Source organism: Nyctibius grandis, chromosome 23, assembly GCF_013368605.1.
Source record: "Nyctibius grandis isolate bNycGra1 chromosome 23, bNycGra1.pri, whole genome shotgun sequence".
Classification (NCBI taxonomy): domain Eukaryota; kingdom Metazoa; phylum Chordata; class Aves; order Nyctibiiformes; family Nyctibiidae; genus Nyctibius; species Nyctibius grandis.
The window spans coordinates 5036894-5058924 of record NC_090680.1 but is presented as its reverse complement, the minus strand read 5'-3'; the positions used below and the strand labels follow the sequence as shown (position 1 = coordinate 5058924).

Below are 22031 nucleotides of genomic sequence, written 5' to 3'. Positions count from 1 at the left end.
CCCGCAGAAAAGCCTGTTGAGGCTGTTAAATTATGCGCTTTTTTGGGAGCAGCCCGAGTGTCGGCAGTTTGTGTTGTATTATCGTGCTCCAGCTGGCGATGAGCGATTTGATCAGAGCAAAAGCTCGCGGTGTCAAAATTTGAGCTTTCGTTAATAAAGACAGTGCCACATTGCTCCTCCGCATTCATCACACATCACTCCCTGAACTCTGAAATGGGAAAAGAGGAGGCAGAAAAAGCCACCAAAAACCACTCTAAAATGCCCTTCTAGAAAAAGCCACCAAAGGACAAGGGGAAGGGCCCCATGCTGCCAGCAGCCCTCCTTGCCAGAGCCAAGGCTGCTCCCCTGGCCACGCAGGGCTGGGGAAGGGGAGCTGGGATGGGGTAGTTCAAACCAAGGCTGGTCCTTCCTTGGGGTTTGGGATTTTTGCCCAGGGAGGTGGTGGAGTCACCATCTCTGGAGGTGTTTAAGAAAAGACTGGACATGGCACTTAGTGCCATGGTCTAGTTGACATGGTGGTGTCAGGGCAACAGTTGGACTCGATGATCCCAGAGGGCTCTTCCAACCTGGGTGATTCTGTGATTCATCCCAGGTCTTTAATGCCACAAAATACAGCGGAGGCCATTAACTTACCTCTAGGGATGCTGTGGAAGGTGGGGGAAGCAGCCACTGGGGTGACCAAGGCTCATTGCAGTGTCCAGTGGTGCTTCCCAGCACCGTGTTTTGGGGGATGACCCTCCTCAGCCCACGTGCCAGCTGGGGGGCCTGGGCCGCGGCAGCACGGCCCCCCCCAGGGCTGAGGGAGGTGGGGAGGGAGTTGTCCTTGCTGGCAGCACTGACATGGCACCTGTCACTCCGTTCCCCACACAGCCGTGGCCCCCAGCTTTGATTACACTGGCCCAGCAAAGTGAAGGATGATGGCCTACAAATGCACCAGAAAGCCACACAACTCGGAGAGCAACACAGCCCCTGCACTGAAGGGTTAATGTTCATGAAAGGAAATATGGGCAGAAAACGGCCATGAATAAGTTTAGCCAGGGTGTTGATAACTCTCAGAGTAATGCGGGTAGAGTTACCCTTTCACTCAAAGTCACGTGGGGTAGAAAAGCTAAACCTCTTCAAGGGGGGGTTCAGGAGGTCTCTGAAGACATCTGTCATCACAGGCCACATGAGGAGGCTGGATTCCATGACCTTGGTGTTTCTGCTAATCCTACACCATACAGTGAGAAAGAGAAATGGGTTTTGACATTGTTTTCAGTGGGTTGGAAAGGCTGCCTGATATTTGCCTGAGATAACACTCAGGTACCTGCTTGGCAATGGTTCCTGCTGTACCTGGAAAAATTTCAACCACTGACCTCAAACAGGGTCATGCAGTTATCCTGCTCTTGAAGACAATAGGCCAAACTTCTGATTTTCCACATTTCACAGACAGGTGGCTTTGACAAGTTCATAGCAGACTAAAGAGAACTGGGCACAATATCAAAGCTTTTTGCTCTGCTTTTATCGTAAGACTATGCTTCATCTTACAAGCCAGTCCTACCCCTTTCATTCACAAGAGATGCTTTATTCAACTAATTACAAATCAGCATGATTGTAAGACAAGGATTAGACCCCATTGTTGGTAGATCAAGATGTGATGCTCGATAATGATGATTTAATGATATCTTAAGGTGAAGATAATTAATGCATGCATTCATTAACCCACGTCATTAAATTTAGGTTTTCAGATGTTCCCATCTGTGAGGGAGCTACAGAGCAGTTATGAAAAAATGCATCGGAAACAACAGCTAAGCTATGCAGGTCTCTGAGGACAGACCAAGCAACGCAGGACTCCAAGGACAGGCCCTGACATGTCGGTTGCTCTTTTCCGTGTCACTAATGCATCAGACACTGTGTTTAAGAACACTGATTAATTCAGAGTGAGTATGCTCGACAGAGAAAGGCTGTGTAACACCTCCAGAGCAATGTTAAACAAGCACCTTAGCACCCTTTGTATGTTGTGTAGGAAACAGTTGACACTGTCAAGAGTCACTGGGAACAGGGTGCAGAGCTCCCACTCTCCTGCCCCTTCCATAACCAAAGTCCCTCTTTCCTGCCCAGTACTTGGCTACGATCACACCGATAGAGAAGAAAACATGATCATTTCCACACAGAGCCCTTCCCTTTCTTTGAGAGCACTGCCAGAGCAGCCGGCTGTTTCACACACGCACACAGCCACAGCACGGCTGAGTGTAACCCTGCCATGCCTTGGTGGGCTGTGACAGCCAGGGCTAGCCCAGGGGGACAGCAGTGGGTGCTGCTCCTGAAACAGCAGCCTCTGCCAGCTCTTGCTGTTCCTCACTTTTTGGACAGAACAAGTCCAGCACCTGGCCTCTCCCCCTAACAGTGATCCTAAAGCCCAGGAACTTTACCACATCTTACCAGCATCATAGCAAGCCCAGTGCAGGACACACAGATTCGGCAGTAACACTCACCTCCAGCAGCCCCAGCATCAACCGGAACAAAGAAACAGCCACAGCATCACAGGCACACACTCCACGTGTAGTATTTATCTCATCTTCATCAAACCACACCGTGTGCTTTATCACTAGTGCAGGAATTCAGCTTCTCGACAATAGCTGTGTGTCCCTTTTCAGATCTCTCAGCAGTGTGGCAGGATGTGATGGGAGGAGCGAGGATGATTGCCACAGTTCACGTGGACCTGCTTCGCTCGCAGGCAAGGGCAGCCTCAGGGTTTTTGTCATAGCAACTTTCACCAGCACCAGAAACATGAAACGCTTGAATCGACCTTAAAGGGTAATGCTATACCTGTATGAGCTACTAACTACCTTCCTGTTATATGCAAGCAGAGATTTTAGTACCCCACAGTCAAGCAGCTCATCCCTGCACAGCTGACTGCCAGGGAAGGCAGATGAATGAAATTCAGAGCACACCTGACATGCTGACAGTCCTATCCCTCCTGCCTCAGCAATAAGGCTCTCAAGGAAATACCTCTAATAAAGGCCCCCCCCTTTCCTCCCCAGGCACCCCTTTTCTCTTGTTTTTTTGATGTTGTGCAGAGGGCTTGTGGAGCTACTACCCACACTGACCTACATCAAACTGGCAGCAGATACTCAGAGACCACTTTCCCCTCCAGCCCAGTCTGTACTATCAGGTACAAGCCATCTCTTCTAGAAGCACAAGACAGGGAGAGCTTTCCAAGGCAGTCAATGTGAGTGTGCCAGGATGGGGAGTTTACCGCATCTCTTCTTTAAGGCCTCAATTTTGTAATTGGGTCGATGGAAATAGGAAGGTCCTCCTGCATGGCAAACCTGCACCTGCTTTCCCTTACAGTCACCCTCAGACTGGTGCTTCCTCATCACGGTTACCTTGCACCAGTGAGTAAGGAATTTTCTCCCTCCCCGCAGACCCATCTGCACTGGAACTACAGAGTGGTATTTCCACATGCTCAGCAATTAAGGATCCTCAACGCAAGACACTTATACAGAGTTCTGCAAACCTACATAAAACAGTCAACAATTATAATATTTAAGACTTGGTTCTTTTTGCATGGTTTGTCCTGTATTTTTTTTCCCCTCTTTGTAACAAAGATGCTCAGAACAACCTGCATTAGTCCACACAGCAGCAGTGCTGTGGATTAACAATGTATCAAAATGCAAAACAAACACTGGCCACACAGGATCTCAGCGTATTTTTATTTAACAAAAATAGCTATTCACCTAGAAACCATCAATGTCAATGTGTTTACAGAATTTCATAGGCATCAGCAACTCTGCATACAGCTCCAGCCAGGCTCTATAGTCACCTCATCACCACAGCAACAGCACAGGAACCTGAACAACATCCAGGTGTGGCTTCCACACATCAATAGGCCTGAAGACATACGCAGTGCAGCGTGCCTCTCTATTGCAGTTGCCCCCGTTTCATTACTTTGGTAGAAAAAAGTCATTGTTATTGCTGCAACTTGTTAATTTTTGACTTGCTTTTAAATATCTGGGTTGTTCCCCATCAAAGATTAGTTCTCTGTATGAAAAATGTGATTAAAATTGAGCTGCTTCTTTCAGTCACTTGACATGAGTGCTGTGTACCCACTCCTCGTGGGTGTCCTCCACTGCCATCAGGCCAAGGAACCCAAATGGCAGGATATGCACTTACTATCCCTCTCCCAGGACAGCTCATCAGCTACCATTTCATGGCTTCTGATCTTATTTTTTTTAAAAAACAAAGAACAGTAAAGAAAGGAATATATACATGGATGGTTTCAAGTTTTCATTTCAGGATAAGGCAGTTACGTTTACATTAGCTGAGCCCCTCTGTTCAGGGGGACATTTCAGGAGGCAGGCTACAAACACAGAAAAGCTTTGGGGAAGTGGGTTCCCCTGAGCAGCCAGCCGGGAAGGGCTTCCCAGACCCCAGGCACCACATCCCAAACACATTCATCATTCACCTTGCATGGTAAAGGCTGAACCTCACAGAAGCGATGAGAAAGGTCGTACCTGTCCCAGCCAGGGGAGAAAAGCCTTCCCAACCCTGATGCTGTGAAGTCTCCATGGCACTAAAAGCAAGCAATGAACCAAAGCTGCTGCTTCAGACTCTGACTGGAAGAAGCTCAAACCAGCACACAGAAGGCATGGAGGGAAGCAGACTACATGGCACCTTCTCCCTTGTGAGTTCTCCTGTGCACTTAAACTCACCACAACCTGCACAGCAACAAGGACAGTCCACAGGCCATTTCTACAGTATACTAAAGATATCTGTTGCTGTGCTGGTCATGGTGCCTGAGTATCCAGGTGCCCAAGCCCAGAAGAACTCTGTGCAACTCCTTCCCAGTGCCGAAGCAATTTGGAAAAAAATTAATTATTTTTTAAAGCCAGGTATGAGGCAAGTCTCAAATCGCTTAGACTAGACAAAATAAAAGAACTGCCTGCTCCAAACATTCATTGTCCTGCTTAGGTGGGAAAAAAGAGGGTGAACTAGTGGACAGAGACCCAACAAAAGCATAAAGGCATTTTAAAATAAGGAGAAAAACTGACAGACCAGAAATTAGCATTTTTCAAAGCCTCAGGCAGTCATCCTGCTAACTACCATAACTGAAGGTGTCTATTTAGTCACCAGAGTCACAATTCTCCAAGGTCACAAAGAATAGCTCAAAGTTCTGCAAGTCACCTTCCTTCTCAGTGCTAAACTAACATCCACCATCCCACTGAAACAGCCCAGCCTCCAGCGTTGTGAGGCAGTGACTCCTGTACTGCAGGAATCTGCAGTCCTAAAGGGCAAAGGCAAGGATGTCCGAGGGTCCCTCAGATTAGCATTTTGTCTATTTAAACTCCCTCTAAGATTCCCCTCCAACTTTACAGTCCCTTGGGCACAGGCCCCCATGGCACAAATAGCGCTGCTGATAGCCAATTCACCAGTGTCATGAGTTGCCCAAGGACACAGTTAAGTTTTTGGGGAAGCACCATGATCAGCTATGGTAAAACTCAGGCAGCAGGGGTGACAGGAACAGCAGAAACAACACAAGCAACTCAAGGGAGCGTGTGCATATGCAGAAACACAAGTGTAGTCGTCCTCAAAACAGAGTATCCAGCATCACAGGACCGGCACAGTGAGAGCCACACTGCAGAGCACAGGCCCAGGGCCACCTCCTGCCCCAGGCCTGGGGCTCTCCACAGAGAGGTCTAGGAGTGTGCCCTCACTTCTGCCCTGCAGCAGCATCTCAATGACAGAGAGTAGCAGCTGACTAGACAATCATGAAGCTGCCTATTCAATGGCAGCCTCCAGACGTACAGCCTTAGACTAAAATCTCCCATGGCTGACATTCTTTGAGAAAACTTAGTGTTCTGTGCTGCACATCCCATATATGCAACAGGAAAAAAAAAGGCATTTTAGAAAGAAGATATTTGTTCTTACTTATGTAAGAGCTAATACATTTACCTTCTAAAATGTGCTAATATAGTACAAATATGGATGAAATACCATTAAGGTGACTGCCTTGGGCAGAAAAGGCAGAGATTAAAAACCAGACCCATATATTCCTAAGTAGCCACCGAGAGTCTTCACTTAGTGCATTACTGGCTTTCAGGAGATCTGTTTTGCACCTGCTCTTGTCTTCTGCAAGCTCTCATTATACTGTATATTCCACTGCCCAAGAACACCAGGGAGATGGCCGCAAAGTAAGATGCATAAATCATGAACTGCAGAGAGGGGAAAGAAAATAAAAAAAAAAAAAAGAGTGGTTAAACCAAGCAGTTACCAAATTTGTAAGAAGGTTAATACGTGAGCTCCCTTCCTCTTCTAAAATATGAAGAATCAGTGATTACTTCTCTGTCAGCAAACCCTTGACTCAGAAACAGGTAGCTGAGCAGCTTTACAGCTTGGTTTACCTTCCTCCTCCCTCCCATCAGTAAAGCTAAGAAAGTCTGTCATACCTGGGTGAAGATGTCCAACCCAAGCCCACTGGCATCCACAACAGTCAACGTGAGCAGGGTCTGAAGTGCTAAGGCAATGAAAGTGTTGACCCCAAACACCAGGGCGTACCGCTCCACACTGAGATTTGTAGCGATCTGGAACCTGGAAAGAAAGGAATGACAGAAATATAAGGACAAGCACAAAGCAGAGAAATGCAAAAATAGGAAGAACATCTCTGGACAAGACAACTCTGCAACCTGAACAGTTACATAGACTGGTCCAGTATTCTCCACAGCTAAATTACCTCACACTGACAGTGTACTTCTCTAAACAGGATCATGACAGACTAGCATAGAGGCTAGAAAAGACCCACAGAGACATCGAAAAGGAAAAAAAAAAAACAACCCACACTTTTGGAAGCTCTGTGGGTTTCAGTCTTACTGAAACAGTACTCCTGTCCGATGCAGCTAAAGGGCCTTGGCAGCTAGGGAAGATACAATGTTCTCTGATCCCAGAGACCTGTTGGCAATCTCAAAGCATCAGCCTACTGCAGTGTGGTCCACAGCCTCCCACATTCTTCTGACCACAACTCCTTTTGCAGTTACCAGTTTCAGCATCACCCCTCAACACTGTGCTTGAGCTGTCTTATAGCGATTATGTATGTGTGGTTCAACTACAGCTAGGTTTTCCTCCCCAAAATGACAAGTAACATTGAAGAAGTTTTCCTCCTTACAGGTTAGGGAAAGTTGACCATACAACACAGGCAAAGCATTGTCCTGTCCTGACCTGCTAACGCTTCACTCCAGCCGTGTTTATCAAAAACATTCCCCTGGCAAGCAGCACTATCTAATATTTAGAAATAGTCGCTTCAGTGTCATAAGACTTTTGAGCCTGGGCAGGCTGCCAGCCAAATATATCTCTGTGCCTCAGATTCCAACCTGAACCACAACACAAACCCTCACAACAGATTTCCAGATTCCTGGTGGGTGAGACCATACTTACATGGAAAATATGCCGGCTTTCACACCAGCTGTAACCTTGAGAGCAGTTTACATTAGAAAGATACTCACGTTGCTATTGTAATTAGCAGCATGTAGATAATTCTGAAGACAACATATGATGCATAGCACACCCAGATGTTACGAACAGTGTCCATGACATATACAGCAGCAGCAATAAGAAAGGAGAACAGGGCAAGTGCCACTTCACCCCACACTGCCCATGAAGTTTTTAGGTGACCCACAGCAAAAACTGCAACAGCTCCTGTGAAGGGAAGGAAAGCATAACTGTTAGTAATTGCAATTGGAGCAATCTGGAGACTGTGTGTTAGGAGCTGTACAGCCCCTAACAGCCAAACATGATTGAAGTGGAGGACACTAATGTGCACACCTTAGCAGCATTCCTTCCCGACCTCTCCTTCACCTGGAAACCTGCTGTAAACTCCTATTCACTTTCACAGGAACGAAAAAAAAAGCCCAAAACCAAACAAAAACCCACAAACAGGTGCCAGCCTCTGAAGTCTCCTCCCTGGCTTCAGAAGCACAACAGCTCCAGGACTCAGACCACTGCCACTTAGCCCTCTGTGCCTGACTGGAGCTATGTCGTCAATTGGGCTACAGAGAAACGCAAACCGTGGTTCTCAAAAGCACTCAGCTAATTATTTTGTGGCGCTTTGCGGGTGGTAGAAGGGAGGAAGACCCTACCCACTTTGATACACAGCTATTAGAGCTCTCTCCCAGGAAGCAGAAAAACCTATATTTATTGTCACCTTCACGCTGGACTGCAAGAGTAAGAGCAGGAGTCCGAATCCGCAGCTCCTGGGATGCAGCCTAATCACAAGCTACAATCATGCACTGTTGATTGTGCAAGAACAATCCTATATGACCAGAACAGGTTGGTAACTCCTGCTGCATTTTACGAAGAGGGGATGGGGAGAGAAGACAGATCACAAGAGAGAAAGCATGTGGTATTTCATGGAACTCAACGAGCAGACAAGGTGTGTTTCACGTAGTTGTAACTACTGAGAAGCCCACATACGTATCACATTGCAAGAAAATTCCCATTCGAAGCAGCCCTTGTTCTGCAAAAAAGCCAAAGAGCAACCAACAGCATAACAATACTGCTGTACACAGTGAACTAGATAAACAGCATACTAACAAAGGGAGGTTTACTGGAGATCTCTGGAAGATTGTATTCAGCATTTGACCACTGTGCAGAAGTGCTACAGTGCAGCACCTAAGGTCTTCGTAGCCCTCAGCTGGCCTGCTAGCTTAGAAATCCTCCAAGCACACGAAGACTCCTTATGTACCATCAGTGTGTACAAGCCTGAAACCTTGTCAGACCTCACATCACTGTTGAAGACTAGTGAAGGCGGCAGCTATGCCAAGGGAAAGGAATTTATTTCCCCCCCACTGAACTCTTCTTTCCAGTACCTACTGTGACACTACCTGACTGACATTTTGCTCTTTGAAAGTCTGTCTCCCCCAGTGGCAAACTCCTGAGACGCAAAAAGAAGCCAAGTCCTAGAGCATTCTTTCTACAGTCCCAAGCAATTCTGAAATTTAGGAACAGACATCACTCGCTGGGGATCTCACAGCAATTCATGACGCTGTACTCCCACTATGTCTCAAGGTTGCATCAGCCTGACATCTAATTATGACAGGATATACGATCTGTGTCCTGTAATTAGACACCTACAGCTGATTCAGGAGTTTCACAACCCAACCTGATAAAGGATTGGCCCGTGCAGGGATGCAGCTTAACAGTCAGTTGACCTCACTAGAAGGAATACTATTTATCTCGCCCAGGACAGGAAGCTGACAGTCACAGGAGTTACCACACTCGACTCAAAACCCTTTTGCAGGTACAGGCAGGGATGGCAACAGTATCTTACACAAAGGTTGTCAAACATTGCTCATAACTGGGCACAGAATGACTAACAGCCATGAAAATGGCAAATCAGTTCTGGGATGCACCAGGAAAGGTATTTCTAGGAAAGGGAGAAGAGTGAACAGTACGTTCTTCTACAAGTCTGAGGCATCACTGAAGAAAGCTGAGTGCAGCTCTGGTCATCCACCTTCAAAAAGAAGGCAACTCAAACCAGGTTTGGTGAAAAGAGGGGCTAGAAGACGACAAAGTGAACAAAGAGCTTAACTTTACCAAAGAACAACTAGAAAAACTTGGCTTCTTTGGCCCAGAGTAAAGATTTTGTGCTGAAATACAACCTTGGCATGACATCAGAGATAAATAAACTGCTCATTAATAAATTCAAACTGGAAATCAGAAGAAGTTAGAACATTTGCACTAGTGCCTAGGAAGCCAGGTCACTGGATGCTCATCCTTAACAGGTCCCCTCAGTCCTGTTATGCACTTCAAGCTTTTAGTTGAGATTATTACTTAACTTCACTTGTTCCAAGCAATGAATCTGTGTCAACCAGAAGGATTTTTTGGTTCTGTCTTTTGAGCAGTTCAGGGATAGAGGCTAATCTGCTTTCAGAAAACATCACCCAAAGTGATTCAAACTAGAGGAAAAAAAAAAAATCAAAATGGGAAACTAAAAACTTCAGTTTTCAATGAGTTTAGTGCCACCCACCTTTTCTTCCAATAGATCCATTGTTCACTGGCCTTTAAAAAAAAGGACCTTGATATCAAAGACGTTCATAATAAGGTTTGAAGAATACTCCTCTTTTTTTTAAAAAAATCTGATGACATTTGGCCACGCTATGGGTCTTCTTTCCCTTGATACCAATTCTTCTCCTTCCTGGGACCAATGCAGGATGGTAGAGGAAGCCAAATCAAACAAGAAATAAGAGCCATCGGCATCATGCTAGAGTGGAGGAACAGCGTCTGACTGCATGCTAATGAAGTGCAGGCTCAGCACACCAAAGATGATCTAATAGCCAAAGCCTTCAGAATCAAGTTGCCAACAGTTTCAAACCCAACTAACAATGGGTGGTAGACCAGCTTTTAGAAATATAAAACAGCCACGGCTTCCCACTGAACTCCAAGAGGGGGCTGAGCATGAACAAGAAAGTACTAAGCCTTCCTTCTTTGTGCACCTTGGTTTCTTTTGCCCCCAAGTAGGTGATGGCCACAGCAGATGGTGGAACGATGACTCCATCAAAGAAAAGGAACGTACTGCAGCAACACCTAGAAAGCCTCTGCAAGGGTATGTTAGCTATATTAAAAAGGTATTGTCCTAGTTCTGGTGATGGAACAGTATTAAACAACTTAATAAACAAATGTTTGTGTTGACTGACCTACCTGTCCCTTTCAAGTCAAGCAACTTCTTTCATCTTAATAGCTTTTCTGCTTAGCAGTGCTCAAATGACTAAATGTGGCTCACCACATGCTGCATGTGTACAGGAAACCTTCATATGTTCCCTACACTGCCAGAGGAAAAAAAAGTGATAAACCCATAGGACTCTTAGTCTGACTTAAAACAAGCATGACCCCACTGCCACAGTGACAGCCAAGAACATGGTCAGTCAGTCAGTCACATGCCTAGAGCCTTCTGCCAAACATTTCAGAATGAGGATTGACTTGGAAGGCTCCTTCAAACTCCTACGCACTGGATTACAAGAATTAGGGCTGCACGCAGCAATGAACTCAACACTGAGCACCGTACCCGTGCACGTCAGGGAAGACTCATCCCAAATGCCGGGGCTGCCTCTCCTGCGTGCTTGAGGGAACGCAAGACACTTCCAAACCGTGCTCTGGTGACCTTGAGGGACACAAGGCATTTCTCACAGCAGAACAGGAGCTACGCCAGCAGCTTACCTAGCAGTGTTGAGGCTGCCTCCACGGCACCATTGTAGATCTCCGCGCTGTGAGAAGGCAGCACCATCTCCCACAAGGCCTGAGCGTAGTTGATGACCTGGAAGTAGCCGCAGGTGGACAGTGCCCACCACACTGACCAGCAGAGCATGGTCCGGGAGGAGTAGCACTGCAGGAAGTCCTGCCAGAGATCTTTGAGAACCTTTATGACGTCTACTTTCTGTTCCTGCATAGACTGGAGAAGGAAGGGGAGAGAAATGTTAGTGTTTGTTTATAAATACTTCATACTGCTCCACGAAATTGCCTCTTTCAAATGGTCTGGTCACTGGTGAGTGATGGTACCACTCTTGGACACAAACCTCCACAGAGTAACGAACAAAAAGCTTCCCCATCCCACAGTCCCAGCAGCTGGTCTCTGCCCTAACCCGGGCTGTCCCCTTAGGTGCAGATGAAGGGTTCAGTTCCAGGCACCCCTCGATCTCTGGCTCTCTCTCAAGCAGAGAGCAGTACCTGCTAGATGTTAGAAGTACTACATGAGCAACTGAAGGGTGCCAGAGAGAAGAGACGCGGGAGAATGGGATACAATATCCACTTTCACAAGACAGGATCAGAAGCCAGTCACTCAAATCATAAAGGTAAAAAGCATCATTGACACTTGTAAATCCTGATCCAAATTCAACCAAATTTGGTAACGCAGAGAACATGAAAGCCACCAGAGGAGTATCTTTGCCCATAAATAATCAATTTTCTTTAGTACTAAGCAATCAAGGATTATAAATCTTCAAAGAAGCAATCTCATTACACCGCTCTACCTCTGTTAATGTTCGCCAAGGCTCCGAGAAGGTGAGAGATGCTGTCTGGGGATCTGAAGAGAAATGGGAGCTCCTTCCACCAGACACTGCTATCACAAATGGCAACTCTTGTATATACAAGTGCTCTGACAAATGGCATGAGATAAAAATGAAGCTTTCCCCTCCACATCTTTCTTGAAAGCGCACAAAAGGGGGCAGATCCATGAAGTGGTTTGGAAAAAAGTTTGAAAATAGATCAGTTCCAGCAACAGGGGATGACGACAAAGGAAAATTGCTTCTTACACTCAGGCTGTTACAGTCCTGTTTCTAACCACTTTGTGCCAACAGCAGCAGAGGAAACAAGTATGTCTTTATAGAGAAAGCTGCAAATTCTGTTTGCTGCACGCATACACATACAGAGTCTTTGTAGACAGGCGAGACCGTTCTCATGTGTGTCAGAGCAGCAGTTACTTCATGTGAGAGTGGGCAGAGCCCCCAAAGCCCACCCAGCAACTCCAGCCCCCATGAGCTTGGATTCCCTGGAGGGAAACACACAGCACTGTCACAGGACTGGGTTATTGTGCTGTTGCACATCCAGTTTTGGAGCGGTTTCCAGTCTGCAGCAGCAACTTTGGGCTCTTGGCAGTATGCCCTTTCCCTGGGGAAACAGTGCAGTGCGTGCCTTGGAAAGACTATTCTCCACGAGCAAGAAAACTCATTTTAAAGTGTTTCTACTAAAACCACACAGTCCCGTTGGTGCTTTGCCAACAGCAAAACGCTTGCTCCGCATGTGGACCCCGTTCCTTGAAAGCCCAAGAGGACAACCTGGGAAGAGGTCAGCTTGCAGCACTGCGACTTTGGAACCTGCTTCGGCAGGGGGTTGGACTAGATGATCTCCAGAGGTCCCTTCCAACCCCAACCATTCTGTGATTCTGTGACTTTAGCAACGTAACTCCCACACAGAAGGTTTCAGGCGAAGCTCAAGTTTAGGCCCAGGAAAAACAGGGAAGGGAACTGTCACGTGCACTGCAAAACCAGATTTGGCATGTTCAACCCAAGCACGTGCCTGACAAGCCAGAAAGGCCCATCCACCCTCCCACCACCTGGCAATGCTTCTGCAGTACAATTATTTGTACAGCCATTCACTTATTTTCGTGAAATACGGTTGCTGTCACCTTAGTAAGAAGAATTATCATCACACGCCAACGCTGCTCAGCTTTTAGCACCTGGTATAACTGAACTCTAGGTAGTTATGCAAGTGCACCTGCTCCTTTTTTAAAACTTTCACCATCAGTTCCAAACCACACTTGCTCTCACAGGATGGGAGCAAGATAAACAACACTGACAGATAAGGGATATTAATGCCTTAGTCATTATTGGCACAGAATTTGTGTTAACAAATACCCTTCAGCATGCAAGTATAACATGGTTAAAGATACTTTTGCTCACACAAGACTGGGCTGGATGGGGCAGGATTAGGTCCCTGGAATGTTAATACCTTTAATTCCCAGCTGTAGCCGGAAGAAGCTGAAAGCAGCCCTGGATGCTGTCTCCCCCAGCCAAGCTAACCAGGACTTACTTGTTAAAGGAAATACCCATTAGCTGACTAAATCAACAGCAGCACTTACCTTCTGGCTTGTTTTCAGGAGGAGCACAACCTCCTCCTGACTGAGGAGCAAGGCTGACCTCTCTGCCTGGCCTTGAGCCCCCTGTCATGACAGACTCCGTATCCACGTTACCTGGAGCAGCGTGGCAGAGACCTGCCCAGCTGGCAACTGCACACACACATCAGGCCTCAAAACTGGAAGCTGCCCACTCGTCACCTTGTGGGACCCAACGTTTCCTGCATGTTGCAGGAACAAGGGCACCTGCACGCTTGTTTCCATACAAGTGGCTTTGTTAGAGGTTATGTAGCCAATAAAATCCACAAATCAGGGCACTACGTGGTGCTCTCAGGGGCTGCATTAAGCTGTTACTGCGCAAAGGTGCTTCCTGCGATTTATCCATATTCTGTCCATTTGTAACTAATCAATGTCAGCCTGGAAGCGCTCTCAAAGACTGCAGCTTCCTTCCTGGACCAATTTCCTTCCAGGATCATAAGATAAAGCCAAATTACTACACAGTTTATTACTGCACAACTTGCACAACAGCTGAAGTAACAAGTGCTTTCAACACAGGAGCACATGAAGAATTGCCTCTTTTCTGCAAGTCACGGGGTGCATCCAGAAGCACACACAGAATTTGGCTATATACACAATTTTTAGTGCCCCAGAGACGTCCCTTGCTTTGTATCGTTGATGGCAATTTGATGTCCATAGAATTTTAACCACAGCCTTGTGAGAAATAATAATGACCTCATAAAGATTAAGGAGCAGCCTGCCATGCTTAATCAGCGAAAGGAAGCCAGGAATAAGTTTTTCCATGCTATAAATAAGGAAGCAGGATAAGCAAAGGGATATTTTTCACTGTTGGATATTACATATGTACTGCTGTGTACATATATGCACACATGCATGCATGACAACCACATCTGCATTACGTAAATCCAGGGCACAACTCACGTGTTTCTCTGCTGAATGACTCTCTCCGTTTAAGGGCACTTTTGTCTCCTCCTCCCAGCCGGGTGCCCTCTGCACGTTGGGATGGTCTTGGACAGCTGATCCATTTTTACAGTCCATGACCTTCATTTCCCAACTGAGCTGCTGATGTGAGACATGGTGAAAGAAAAGGCTTTTTTGTGGCATTGGCAGGAACCACGCTGTGCCAAAGGCAATGGAGATGCTGGTTAAGGAGATAACGTTCAAGCTGAAGAGGGACCATCCTGCCACCGACACAAGGACTTGCCCGGACACCGAGCCCACCGTGTAGCCCACCAGGGTGGCACTCCGGCAGTAGCTGGTGACCTTCTGGTACAGGTCGACATCGACAATGCTGTAGATGTAGGAGTAGTAAGCGATGTCGGTGGCGGTCCCCATCCCATAGAAGAACTCGAGGAACTGGATGGCCCGCAGCCCCTGAGCGTAGAGCAGCATGAACCAGGTGATGATGAGGCTCAGGCCCTGCAGCAGGACCACGGGCTTGTACCGCAGGTAGTCTGTGGCCAGGAACACGGGGAACAGCAGTGCCAGGTAGGAGTAAGTCCACACCGGGTAAATCTCGTTGAACACCTGGGGGAGGAAAGAGACGGCGGTAACCGCCAGCACCCACAGACAGACACCCAGGCGGGGCTGCGAGGTGCCCCGGGCCGCGCTACCTGGGTCTCGGAGAGGTTTTTGTGCGGCTCCAGCAGGTACCGGGTGAGGAAGGGCTCCGAGGGCCGCACGTTGCAGAAGAAGCCGTAGGCGCACAGCAGCCCCGTGGGCAGCGCCCAGCAGCACGCGCCGCCGCCAGCCCGGGAGGAGCGCCGCGCCGGCCGGCTCCCCCGCGGCCCCGCCATGCCGGGCCGGGGCAGGGGCCGGGCCGGAGGCGCTGCCGGGGCCGGCCGGGGCGGTGGGGGGTGGCGGCCGCGGGCCCGTCCCGGGTCACCTTACCCGCCGCCGCCTCCCCCAGGGCACCTCCGCGCGCCGGCCCGCGGCGCTGCTCATAAAGACCATTCGCCAGCGCGCGGGAGGCGGGGCTGCACTCTGCCCTCCGATTGGTCCCGACCGCGTCCCCTCGTCCAAGCCGGCCAATGGGGAGCGGGGGGCGGGAGAGGGGGAGTGTGTGGGGAGAGGGGCACGTGTGCACGCGGGCGGGCGGCGCAGGTGGAGGCGCGGGCGGTGCGGGGGGGCGCGGCCCGGCCCGGCCCGGCCCGTGGCACCCGGCTTCGAGGGCTGCCTGCCTCACCTGAGCGGCGTGAGGGGGACAAAGGAAGGGACGGCACACGGTCAGAACTGGCCGCAGAGAGCAAGGAAACACGCAGCGTGGCGGAGCCCCAGTCACTGCTGAGGGCCCCCTCCCCCTAAAACTCCTCCTCTCCCCTCTCCCCCGAGGGGCAGGTACAAGCCTTTCCCGAAAACCAACTCTACAAAGAGATCCTTTACCTGCCGAGCTGTGCTTGCTCTCTCTTTCCTGGCCCGAGCGCGTTCAGCTGCGGGCCGCTGCCGCTTCAGCAAGAGCTGGGACCGCTGCAGTGGTTTAATAAAAGAATTATTAAATTCTTAATTTAATAATCTTCTGGTCCAGCCAGAAGAATTATTCGACAAGAGAGGAAAATAAAACTATTACACTCAATGTAATTATCTAAAGCTTCGCCCAGGACTACTGTTCTTAAAGCTTTGCCAATCCTTCTCTAAACTATTTGCTGTTCTGCTACTCCATCTATCCCACGTTGTCTTTCTACCTACCTGCTTTGCCTTTCCCTCTGCTCCACTCCCTTGGTCTCCACCACGTTGCTACCACTGCTGGGGCTTCCTGCTCCGTACCTACGGTTTGTTCTCCACGTTGGCTGACGCCATAGAAAGTTCACACCAGGGGTCAGGCCTCCCACCCGTGCAATCTCGTGTCCTGCCTCCCAGCTGGGGTCAACGCTCCACGAAGCAAAATAAAAGCCCTCAGAAGGCATCTGGCTGTGCACAGATGGGTGGGCAAGAACAGGTTCCTTGAACTGCAGAATTTTATTACTATCTCCCATCATCATAGCTTAATAAACATAGCTACAAAAGTTTTTAGGGCCATAAGATTACTCAGCTCTCTGTAAAAGGCAGCGAAACATGTTCATCCTGCATCACCTGGCATCAGCGGTTTGCTGCTTTCTGGCTGTCTTCTGGGTCTAGCAAAATTTCCTTTCAGTTGTTCGCAGGCTGTTGCTCCTCAGCATCTCCATGTTCTCTTTTGTTTGCAGGTTTATTAGAAAAAAAGAAGGAAAAATATTACAATTTCTAAATAGAAAGAAACAGCTCCTGTTAATACTGGCACCCATCTCAGCCGTTTGCAAGGAACTGCTGATCTCTTAAAATAGCACGGTTAGAGTGAAATGAGCCGAAACAATGAGTGATAAACAAGTTGCCATGGGGAATTGAACAGAAACGCACGGTTCCCTCTCAGTTAGCTCTTAGCAGCCCCTCTGTTCCACTGGCATGTGGCTCAGTAGCAGGTACTAAAAGGGTATGGCCTGCTAGCAGGAGGTGTAGTGCTGCTTCTTCCCCATCTGGCTGATCGCTTCACACCCAGCAGAGGTGGGAGGAAAGAGTAAAACCTTGGAGCTCCCAGGGCACACCCTGCCTAAGGGCAGAGCTTCCCACAATTTCCAGGCTGCTCACAGGATCTGATGGGGGGCCTCAGTCCTTTCCACAAGTCCCTAGAGTTGTGCCACTGGAGCTCAACTGCTGTTTCCAGGAGATCGGCTGGGGCAGAAGGAGTTATGTTAGCTCAACCCATCTCCTTGAAACCATACACAGTCAGTCAGGCAACCTAGATTTCTCCTCCCAAAACTGCATAAGAAAAAGAACCTGCAAAATTTTAAGTTCTCCAGCTTTTCTCAGGGTTTCTTTTGTTCTCAAAACAACTCCCCTTATTTTGTTTTCACAGAATATTTTCAGACTTTGGAAACAAGATAAAATTTTATTCCCTGAATTTTTAGTTTTATCTTTCCTTCCCTAGCCTTCCTCCCCGTTTTCTCTCTCCATCTTACCACTCTACTAGAAAAAGTAAGGTAAGGTTAAAGGTGTTTGATAGGAAAGAAGAACCTCAAAACTTCCAATATTTTTTTCCAGGATGGAACACATAAGCTGTGAAAAGCTTTCTCACACTTTCTTTCCTTAATCTTACCTGCTCCCTTCCTCTCTCAACAAGCAGCACCTTTTTCAATGGAAAAAAAAAAAGGAGTAATAGGAAGTTTAAAAATAAAGAAATAGGAATAGGGGGAAAATTCCTACCCTTAAACTGTAATTTTTAAAATTTCAAAACCAAAATAACCTTACAATTTACATTAGCATTAAATAATGACTGATTTCATCCCAAAGCTACGTGTTTGTTCATTTCTAGCTTCCCAGAGAGGTGATGTGAAGAGTGTTTTGAAAATCACTCCATTCCACACAGGATTAAACCATTTTCCAGAGAAAATAATTCTCTTCCCAGAAAGATTTGACCAATTTGAGTGACTGCTCGTATTCTGAACGCTTCCTCAGAAACAATATTACGTGGAAATAATTATAAAAATCTTTCAAGACTGTAACAGTCAATGCAAGTCTGCCAGACAGGGACCACCTGCACTTGTGTGATCTGAACCGACTGAGTGATGGTTGCAGCACGGATGCACTGTGCGACGGTTGCCTTTCACAGACACTTGCCCAGAACTCTTCAGGTTTTCAGATCTGTCTCAGAAATGGCTGCTGGCACTTTGGAAGAAAAGGATCACATCAAGCCCTTCAGCAGGGCACTGCTGCTGCTTTCCTTGGTACTAAGAATCCCTTTTTGTCTGAACCTAGGGTGGAATCACCCCTAGAGGATGCTTGATTCAGCAGGAGATCCAAGCAACTCATCTAAATGCACACGTCAGTCTCAGAGTTAACAACATTTTAAGGTCACATCCACACCATAAACTCTGAGGTTTCACCCAAAAATGCAGCAGAGGGGAGCATTGTTAACCAGCTCTGGCCTGCAGTTTATTGTGGAGGAACTTATAAAATATACGTGCAAGAAAAGTTCTCTTAAAGTCTTGCCAAGTTGTTTGGAGAAAAGCTTCTGCAAGCTAAAAGCTTCCTGCACTCTTGTGAAGCAGTTCTTCAGAGTGCGCTCTCGGCGTGTGAGAGCACCAAGATGGTGCAAATACCTCAGAAACTCTCCAGAAGGAGGGAGTAAAACACGACCAAGAATTTGCCCCCGTTTGCATTTGGAAATACTTTGGGATAGAGTGAATTTTTTTCATAGCAGCCTGCACAGTGCCATGCTTCGGATTTGTGACTAAAACAGCGTTGATAACACACCGATGTTTTAGCTGGTGCTGAGCAGTGTTCACACAGCACCAAGGCCTTTGCTTTTTCCCACCCTGCCCCACCAGCGGGTAGGCTGGGGGTGCACAGGAGGCTGCGAGGGGACACCGCTGGGACAGCGGCCCCAAGGGATATCCCAGCCCATATGACATCGTGCTCATTGAGAAAAGCTGGGGGAAAGAAAGGAGGAGGAGGAAGGGGGGGTTCAAAGTTCTGGTGTTTGTCCTCCCAAGTAACCGTTAGGTGCCAAGGCTCTGATTGCCAGGAAGCGGCTGAGCACCTGCCTGCTGATAAGAAGTGGTGAACGAATTCCTGATTTTGCTTTGCTTGCACGTGCAGCTTTTCTTCACTTATTAAACTGCCTTTATATCAACCGACAAGTTTTTCTTGCTTTTGCCCTTCCAATTCTCTCCCCCAGCCTGCTGGGGGGAAGCGAGTGACTGAGTGGGGGCTTAGCTGCCAGCTGGGGTCAGCCCACCACAGTCCTTTTTGGTGTCCAAGGGAGAGCAAGAGGACTTCGAGATAACAACATCTGATCAGTGTGCTAGGTGAAATTTAGAGTTGTTAAGCTGTTAATTGGCAGAGTCCTGTGCTTGCCTTACTGTATGTTAGAGTCTGGTGCTTGTTAGTGGCTGTTTTGGACTTTGCTGTTTATTGCAGCACTTGCCATCTCACACTGCTGTGCCAGGGAACACTGTTAACAGCAATGGCCACGTGCCTGGGCTGGCACAGGGCCCAGGCACTGCTGCTGCTCCTGTGCTGCTAGACTGGACATACTGGAACACCAGTGTTACAGGGTTAATCTTCATGGTAGCAGCCCACAGGATGCTGTGTTTTGGATTTGTGACTATAACAGTGTTGACAATACATGAGTGTTTGAGCTGTTACTGATCAGTGTTTGCACAGTGTCAAGGCCTTTTCTTTTTCCCCTCTCTGCCCTGCCGGTGCGTGGGGGCAGGGGGTGGACAAGAGGTTGGGGAGGGGATGCAACCAGGCCAGCTGACCGCAGCTGGCCAAAGTCCTGTCCATGAGCAAGTAGAAGCAGAATCTCCAACTTGCAAAATTGATGCAGATTTATTGAGTCATGCTCCTGCAATCAATTTTGCATTTGTCTAACTTTATAGAGAATCATACATATATATATATATATAACTAATTACTTATTTACACAGAATCAATCAGGTTGGAAGAGCCCTCTGGGATCATCGAGTCCAACCATTGCCCTGACACCACCATGGCAACTAGACCATGGCACTAAGTGCCATGTCCAGTCTTTTCTTAAACACCTCCAGAGATGGTGACTCCACCACCTCCGTGGGCAGCCCATTCCAATGTCTAATGACCCTTTCTGAAAAGAAATTCTTCCTAATGTCCAACCTGAACCTCCCCTGGCGAAGCTTGAGGCTGTGCCCTCTTGTCCTATCACTAGTTGCCCGGGAGAAGAGGCCAGCTCCCACTTCACTGCAACCTCCCTTCAGGAGACCTTCAGGTGACCCTGCACTAAGGTCACCTCTGAGCCTCCTCTTCTCCAGGCTAAACACCCCCAGCTCCCTCAGCCATTCCTCGTAGGTCAGACCCTCCAGACCCTTCACCAGCTTGGTCGCCCTCCTCTGGACTCGCTCCAACACCTCAACATCCTTCTTGAAGTGCGGGGCCCAGAACTGGACACAGGATTCAAGGTGCGGCCTCACCAGTGCCCAGTACAGAGGGACGATCACTTCCCCAGACCGGCTGGCTACACTGTTCCTAATAGAGGCCAGGATGCCATTGGCCTTCTTGGCCACCTGGGCACACTGCTGGCTCATGTTTAGCCGGCTGTCGATCAGCACCCCCAGGTCTCTTTCCGCCGGGCCGCTCTCTAACCACTCTTCCCCCAGCCTGTAGCGCTGCAGGGGGTTGTTGTGGCCCAAGTGTAAGACCCGGCACTTGTTCTTGTTGAACCTCATGCTGTTGGTCTCGGCCCATCTATCCAACCTGTCCAGATCCCTCAGTAGGGCCTTCCTACCCTCCAGCAGATCCACACTCCCACCCAGCCTGGTGTCATCTGCAATTCCGCTGAGGGTGCACTCAATCCCTACGTCTAGATCATCTATAAAGATATTGAACAGCACCGGCCCCAGAACTGAGCCCTGGGGAACACCGCTAGTGACCGGCCGCCAGTTGGACTTTGCCCCATTCACCACCACTCTCTGGGCTTGGCCATCCAGCCAGTTTTTAACCCATTGAAGCATCCACCCATCCAAGCCCTGGGCAGCCAGTTTGTCCAGGAGGATGCTGTGGGAGACAGTGTCGAATGCCTTACTGAAGTCTAGATAGATACAGCCACAGCCCTGCCCTCATCTGCTAAGCGGGTCACTTGGTCATAGAAGGAGATCAAGTTGGTCAAGCAGGACCTGCCTTTCATGAATCCATGTTGGCTGGCCCCGATGCCCCGATTGTCCTACATGTGCCGTGTAATGGCACTCAGGATGATCTGTTCCATCACCTTGCCTGGCACCGAGGTCAGGCTGACAGGCCTATAGTTCCCTGGATCATCCTTCTGACCCTTCTTGTAGATGGGCGTTACATTTGCTAATTTCCAGTCAGCTGGAACTTCTCCAGTTAACCAGGACTGCCGGTAGGTAATAGAGAGTGGTTTGGCAAGTTCATCTGCCAGTTCCTTCATTACTCTGGGGTGAATCCCATCCGGGCCCATAGCCTTGTGGGTGTCCAACTGGCACAGCAGCCTTTTAGAACCTTTAAGATCATGGCCGCCTTAAACATAAGTAGTTTAGCACTTGTCGCACAAAATCCTGGTTCTGCTGACATTAGCAAGCATTTATTATCTGTTTTCTAGGGTAAAACCTGACTTCAAAGATTACATTTTTCCTGGTTTTAGTGAATATGGCTTGTATTACAATTTCATGGCTGTATCAAACAAAAATAAATTAAGCACCATGACAAAATATTAAGAAACTGATCTTTTAAGAAGAAGCAATTATTCATACAGTTTCACCATTTGAAATTAATTCTAATTAGCACTGAAAATTCCCATCAAGCTGAAAGTTCTACTTTCATGATGCAAAATTTCACTAATTATTGCCAAAGAGGTACTACTGTCAAGGCAAATATACAAAATAAAATGCTGATTTTTTCATGCTCCAGT

The 22031-nt window shown here is 48.1% G+C and overlaps 1 protein-coding gene across 2 annotated transcripts; it reads right to left on the bottom strand.

The window, feature by feature from the left end:
• Window positions 1-3676: 3676 nt before the first annotated feature.
• On the bottom strand, window positions 3677-15426 carry SLC19A2 (solute carrier family 19 member 2). Of its 2 annotated transcripts, none has more exons than XM_068417325.1 (6): window positions 15226-15426; window positions 14537-15142; window positions 11188-11419; window positions 7479-7671; window positions 6429-6570; window positions 3677-6194 (listed from the first exon to the last, which is right to left on the bottom strand). In XM_068417325.1, exons 1-6 carry the CDS (start codon window positions 15409-15411, stop codon window positions 6069-6071), a joined length of 1485 nt encoding a protein of 494 aa, XP_068273426.1. In that variant the 5' UTR covers window positions 15412-15426; the 3' UTR covers window positions 3677-6068. The 2 variants fall into 2 exon arrangements, with proteins under 2 accessions (XP_068273426.1, XP_068273427.1); XM_068417326.1 differs by having other exon boundaries at window positions 15229-15426.
• Between the last annotated feature and the right edge of the window lie 6605 nt (window positions 15427-22031).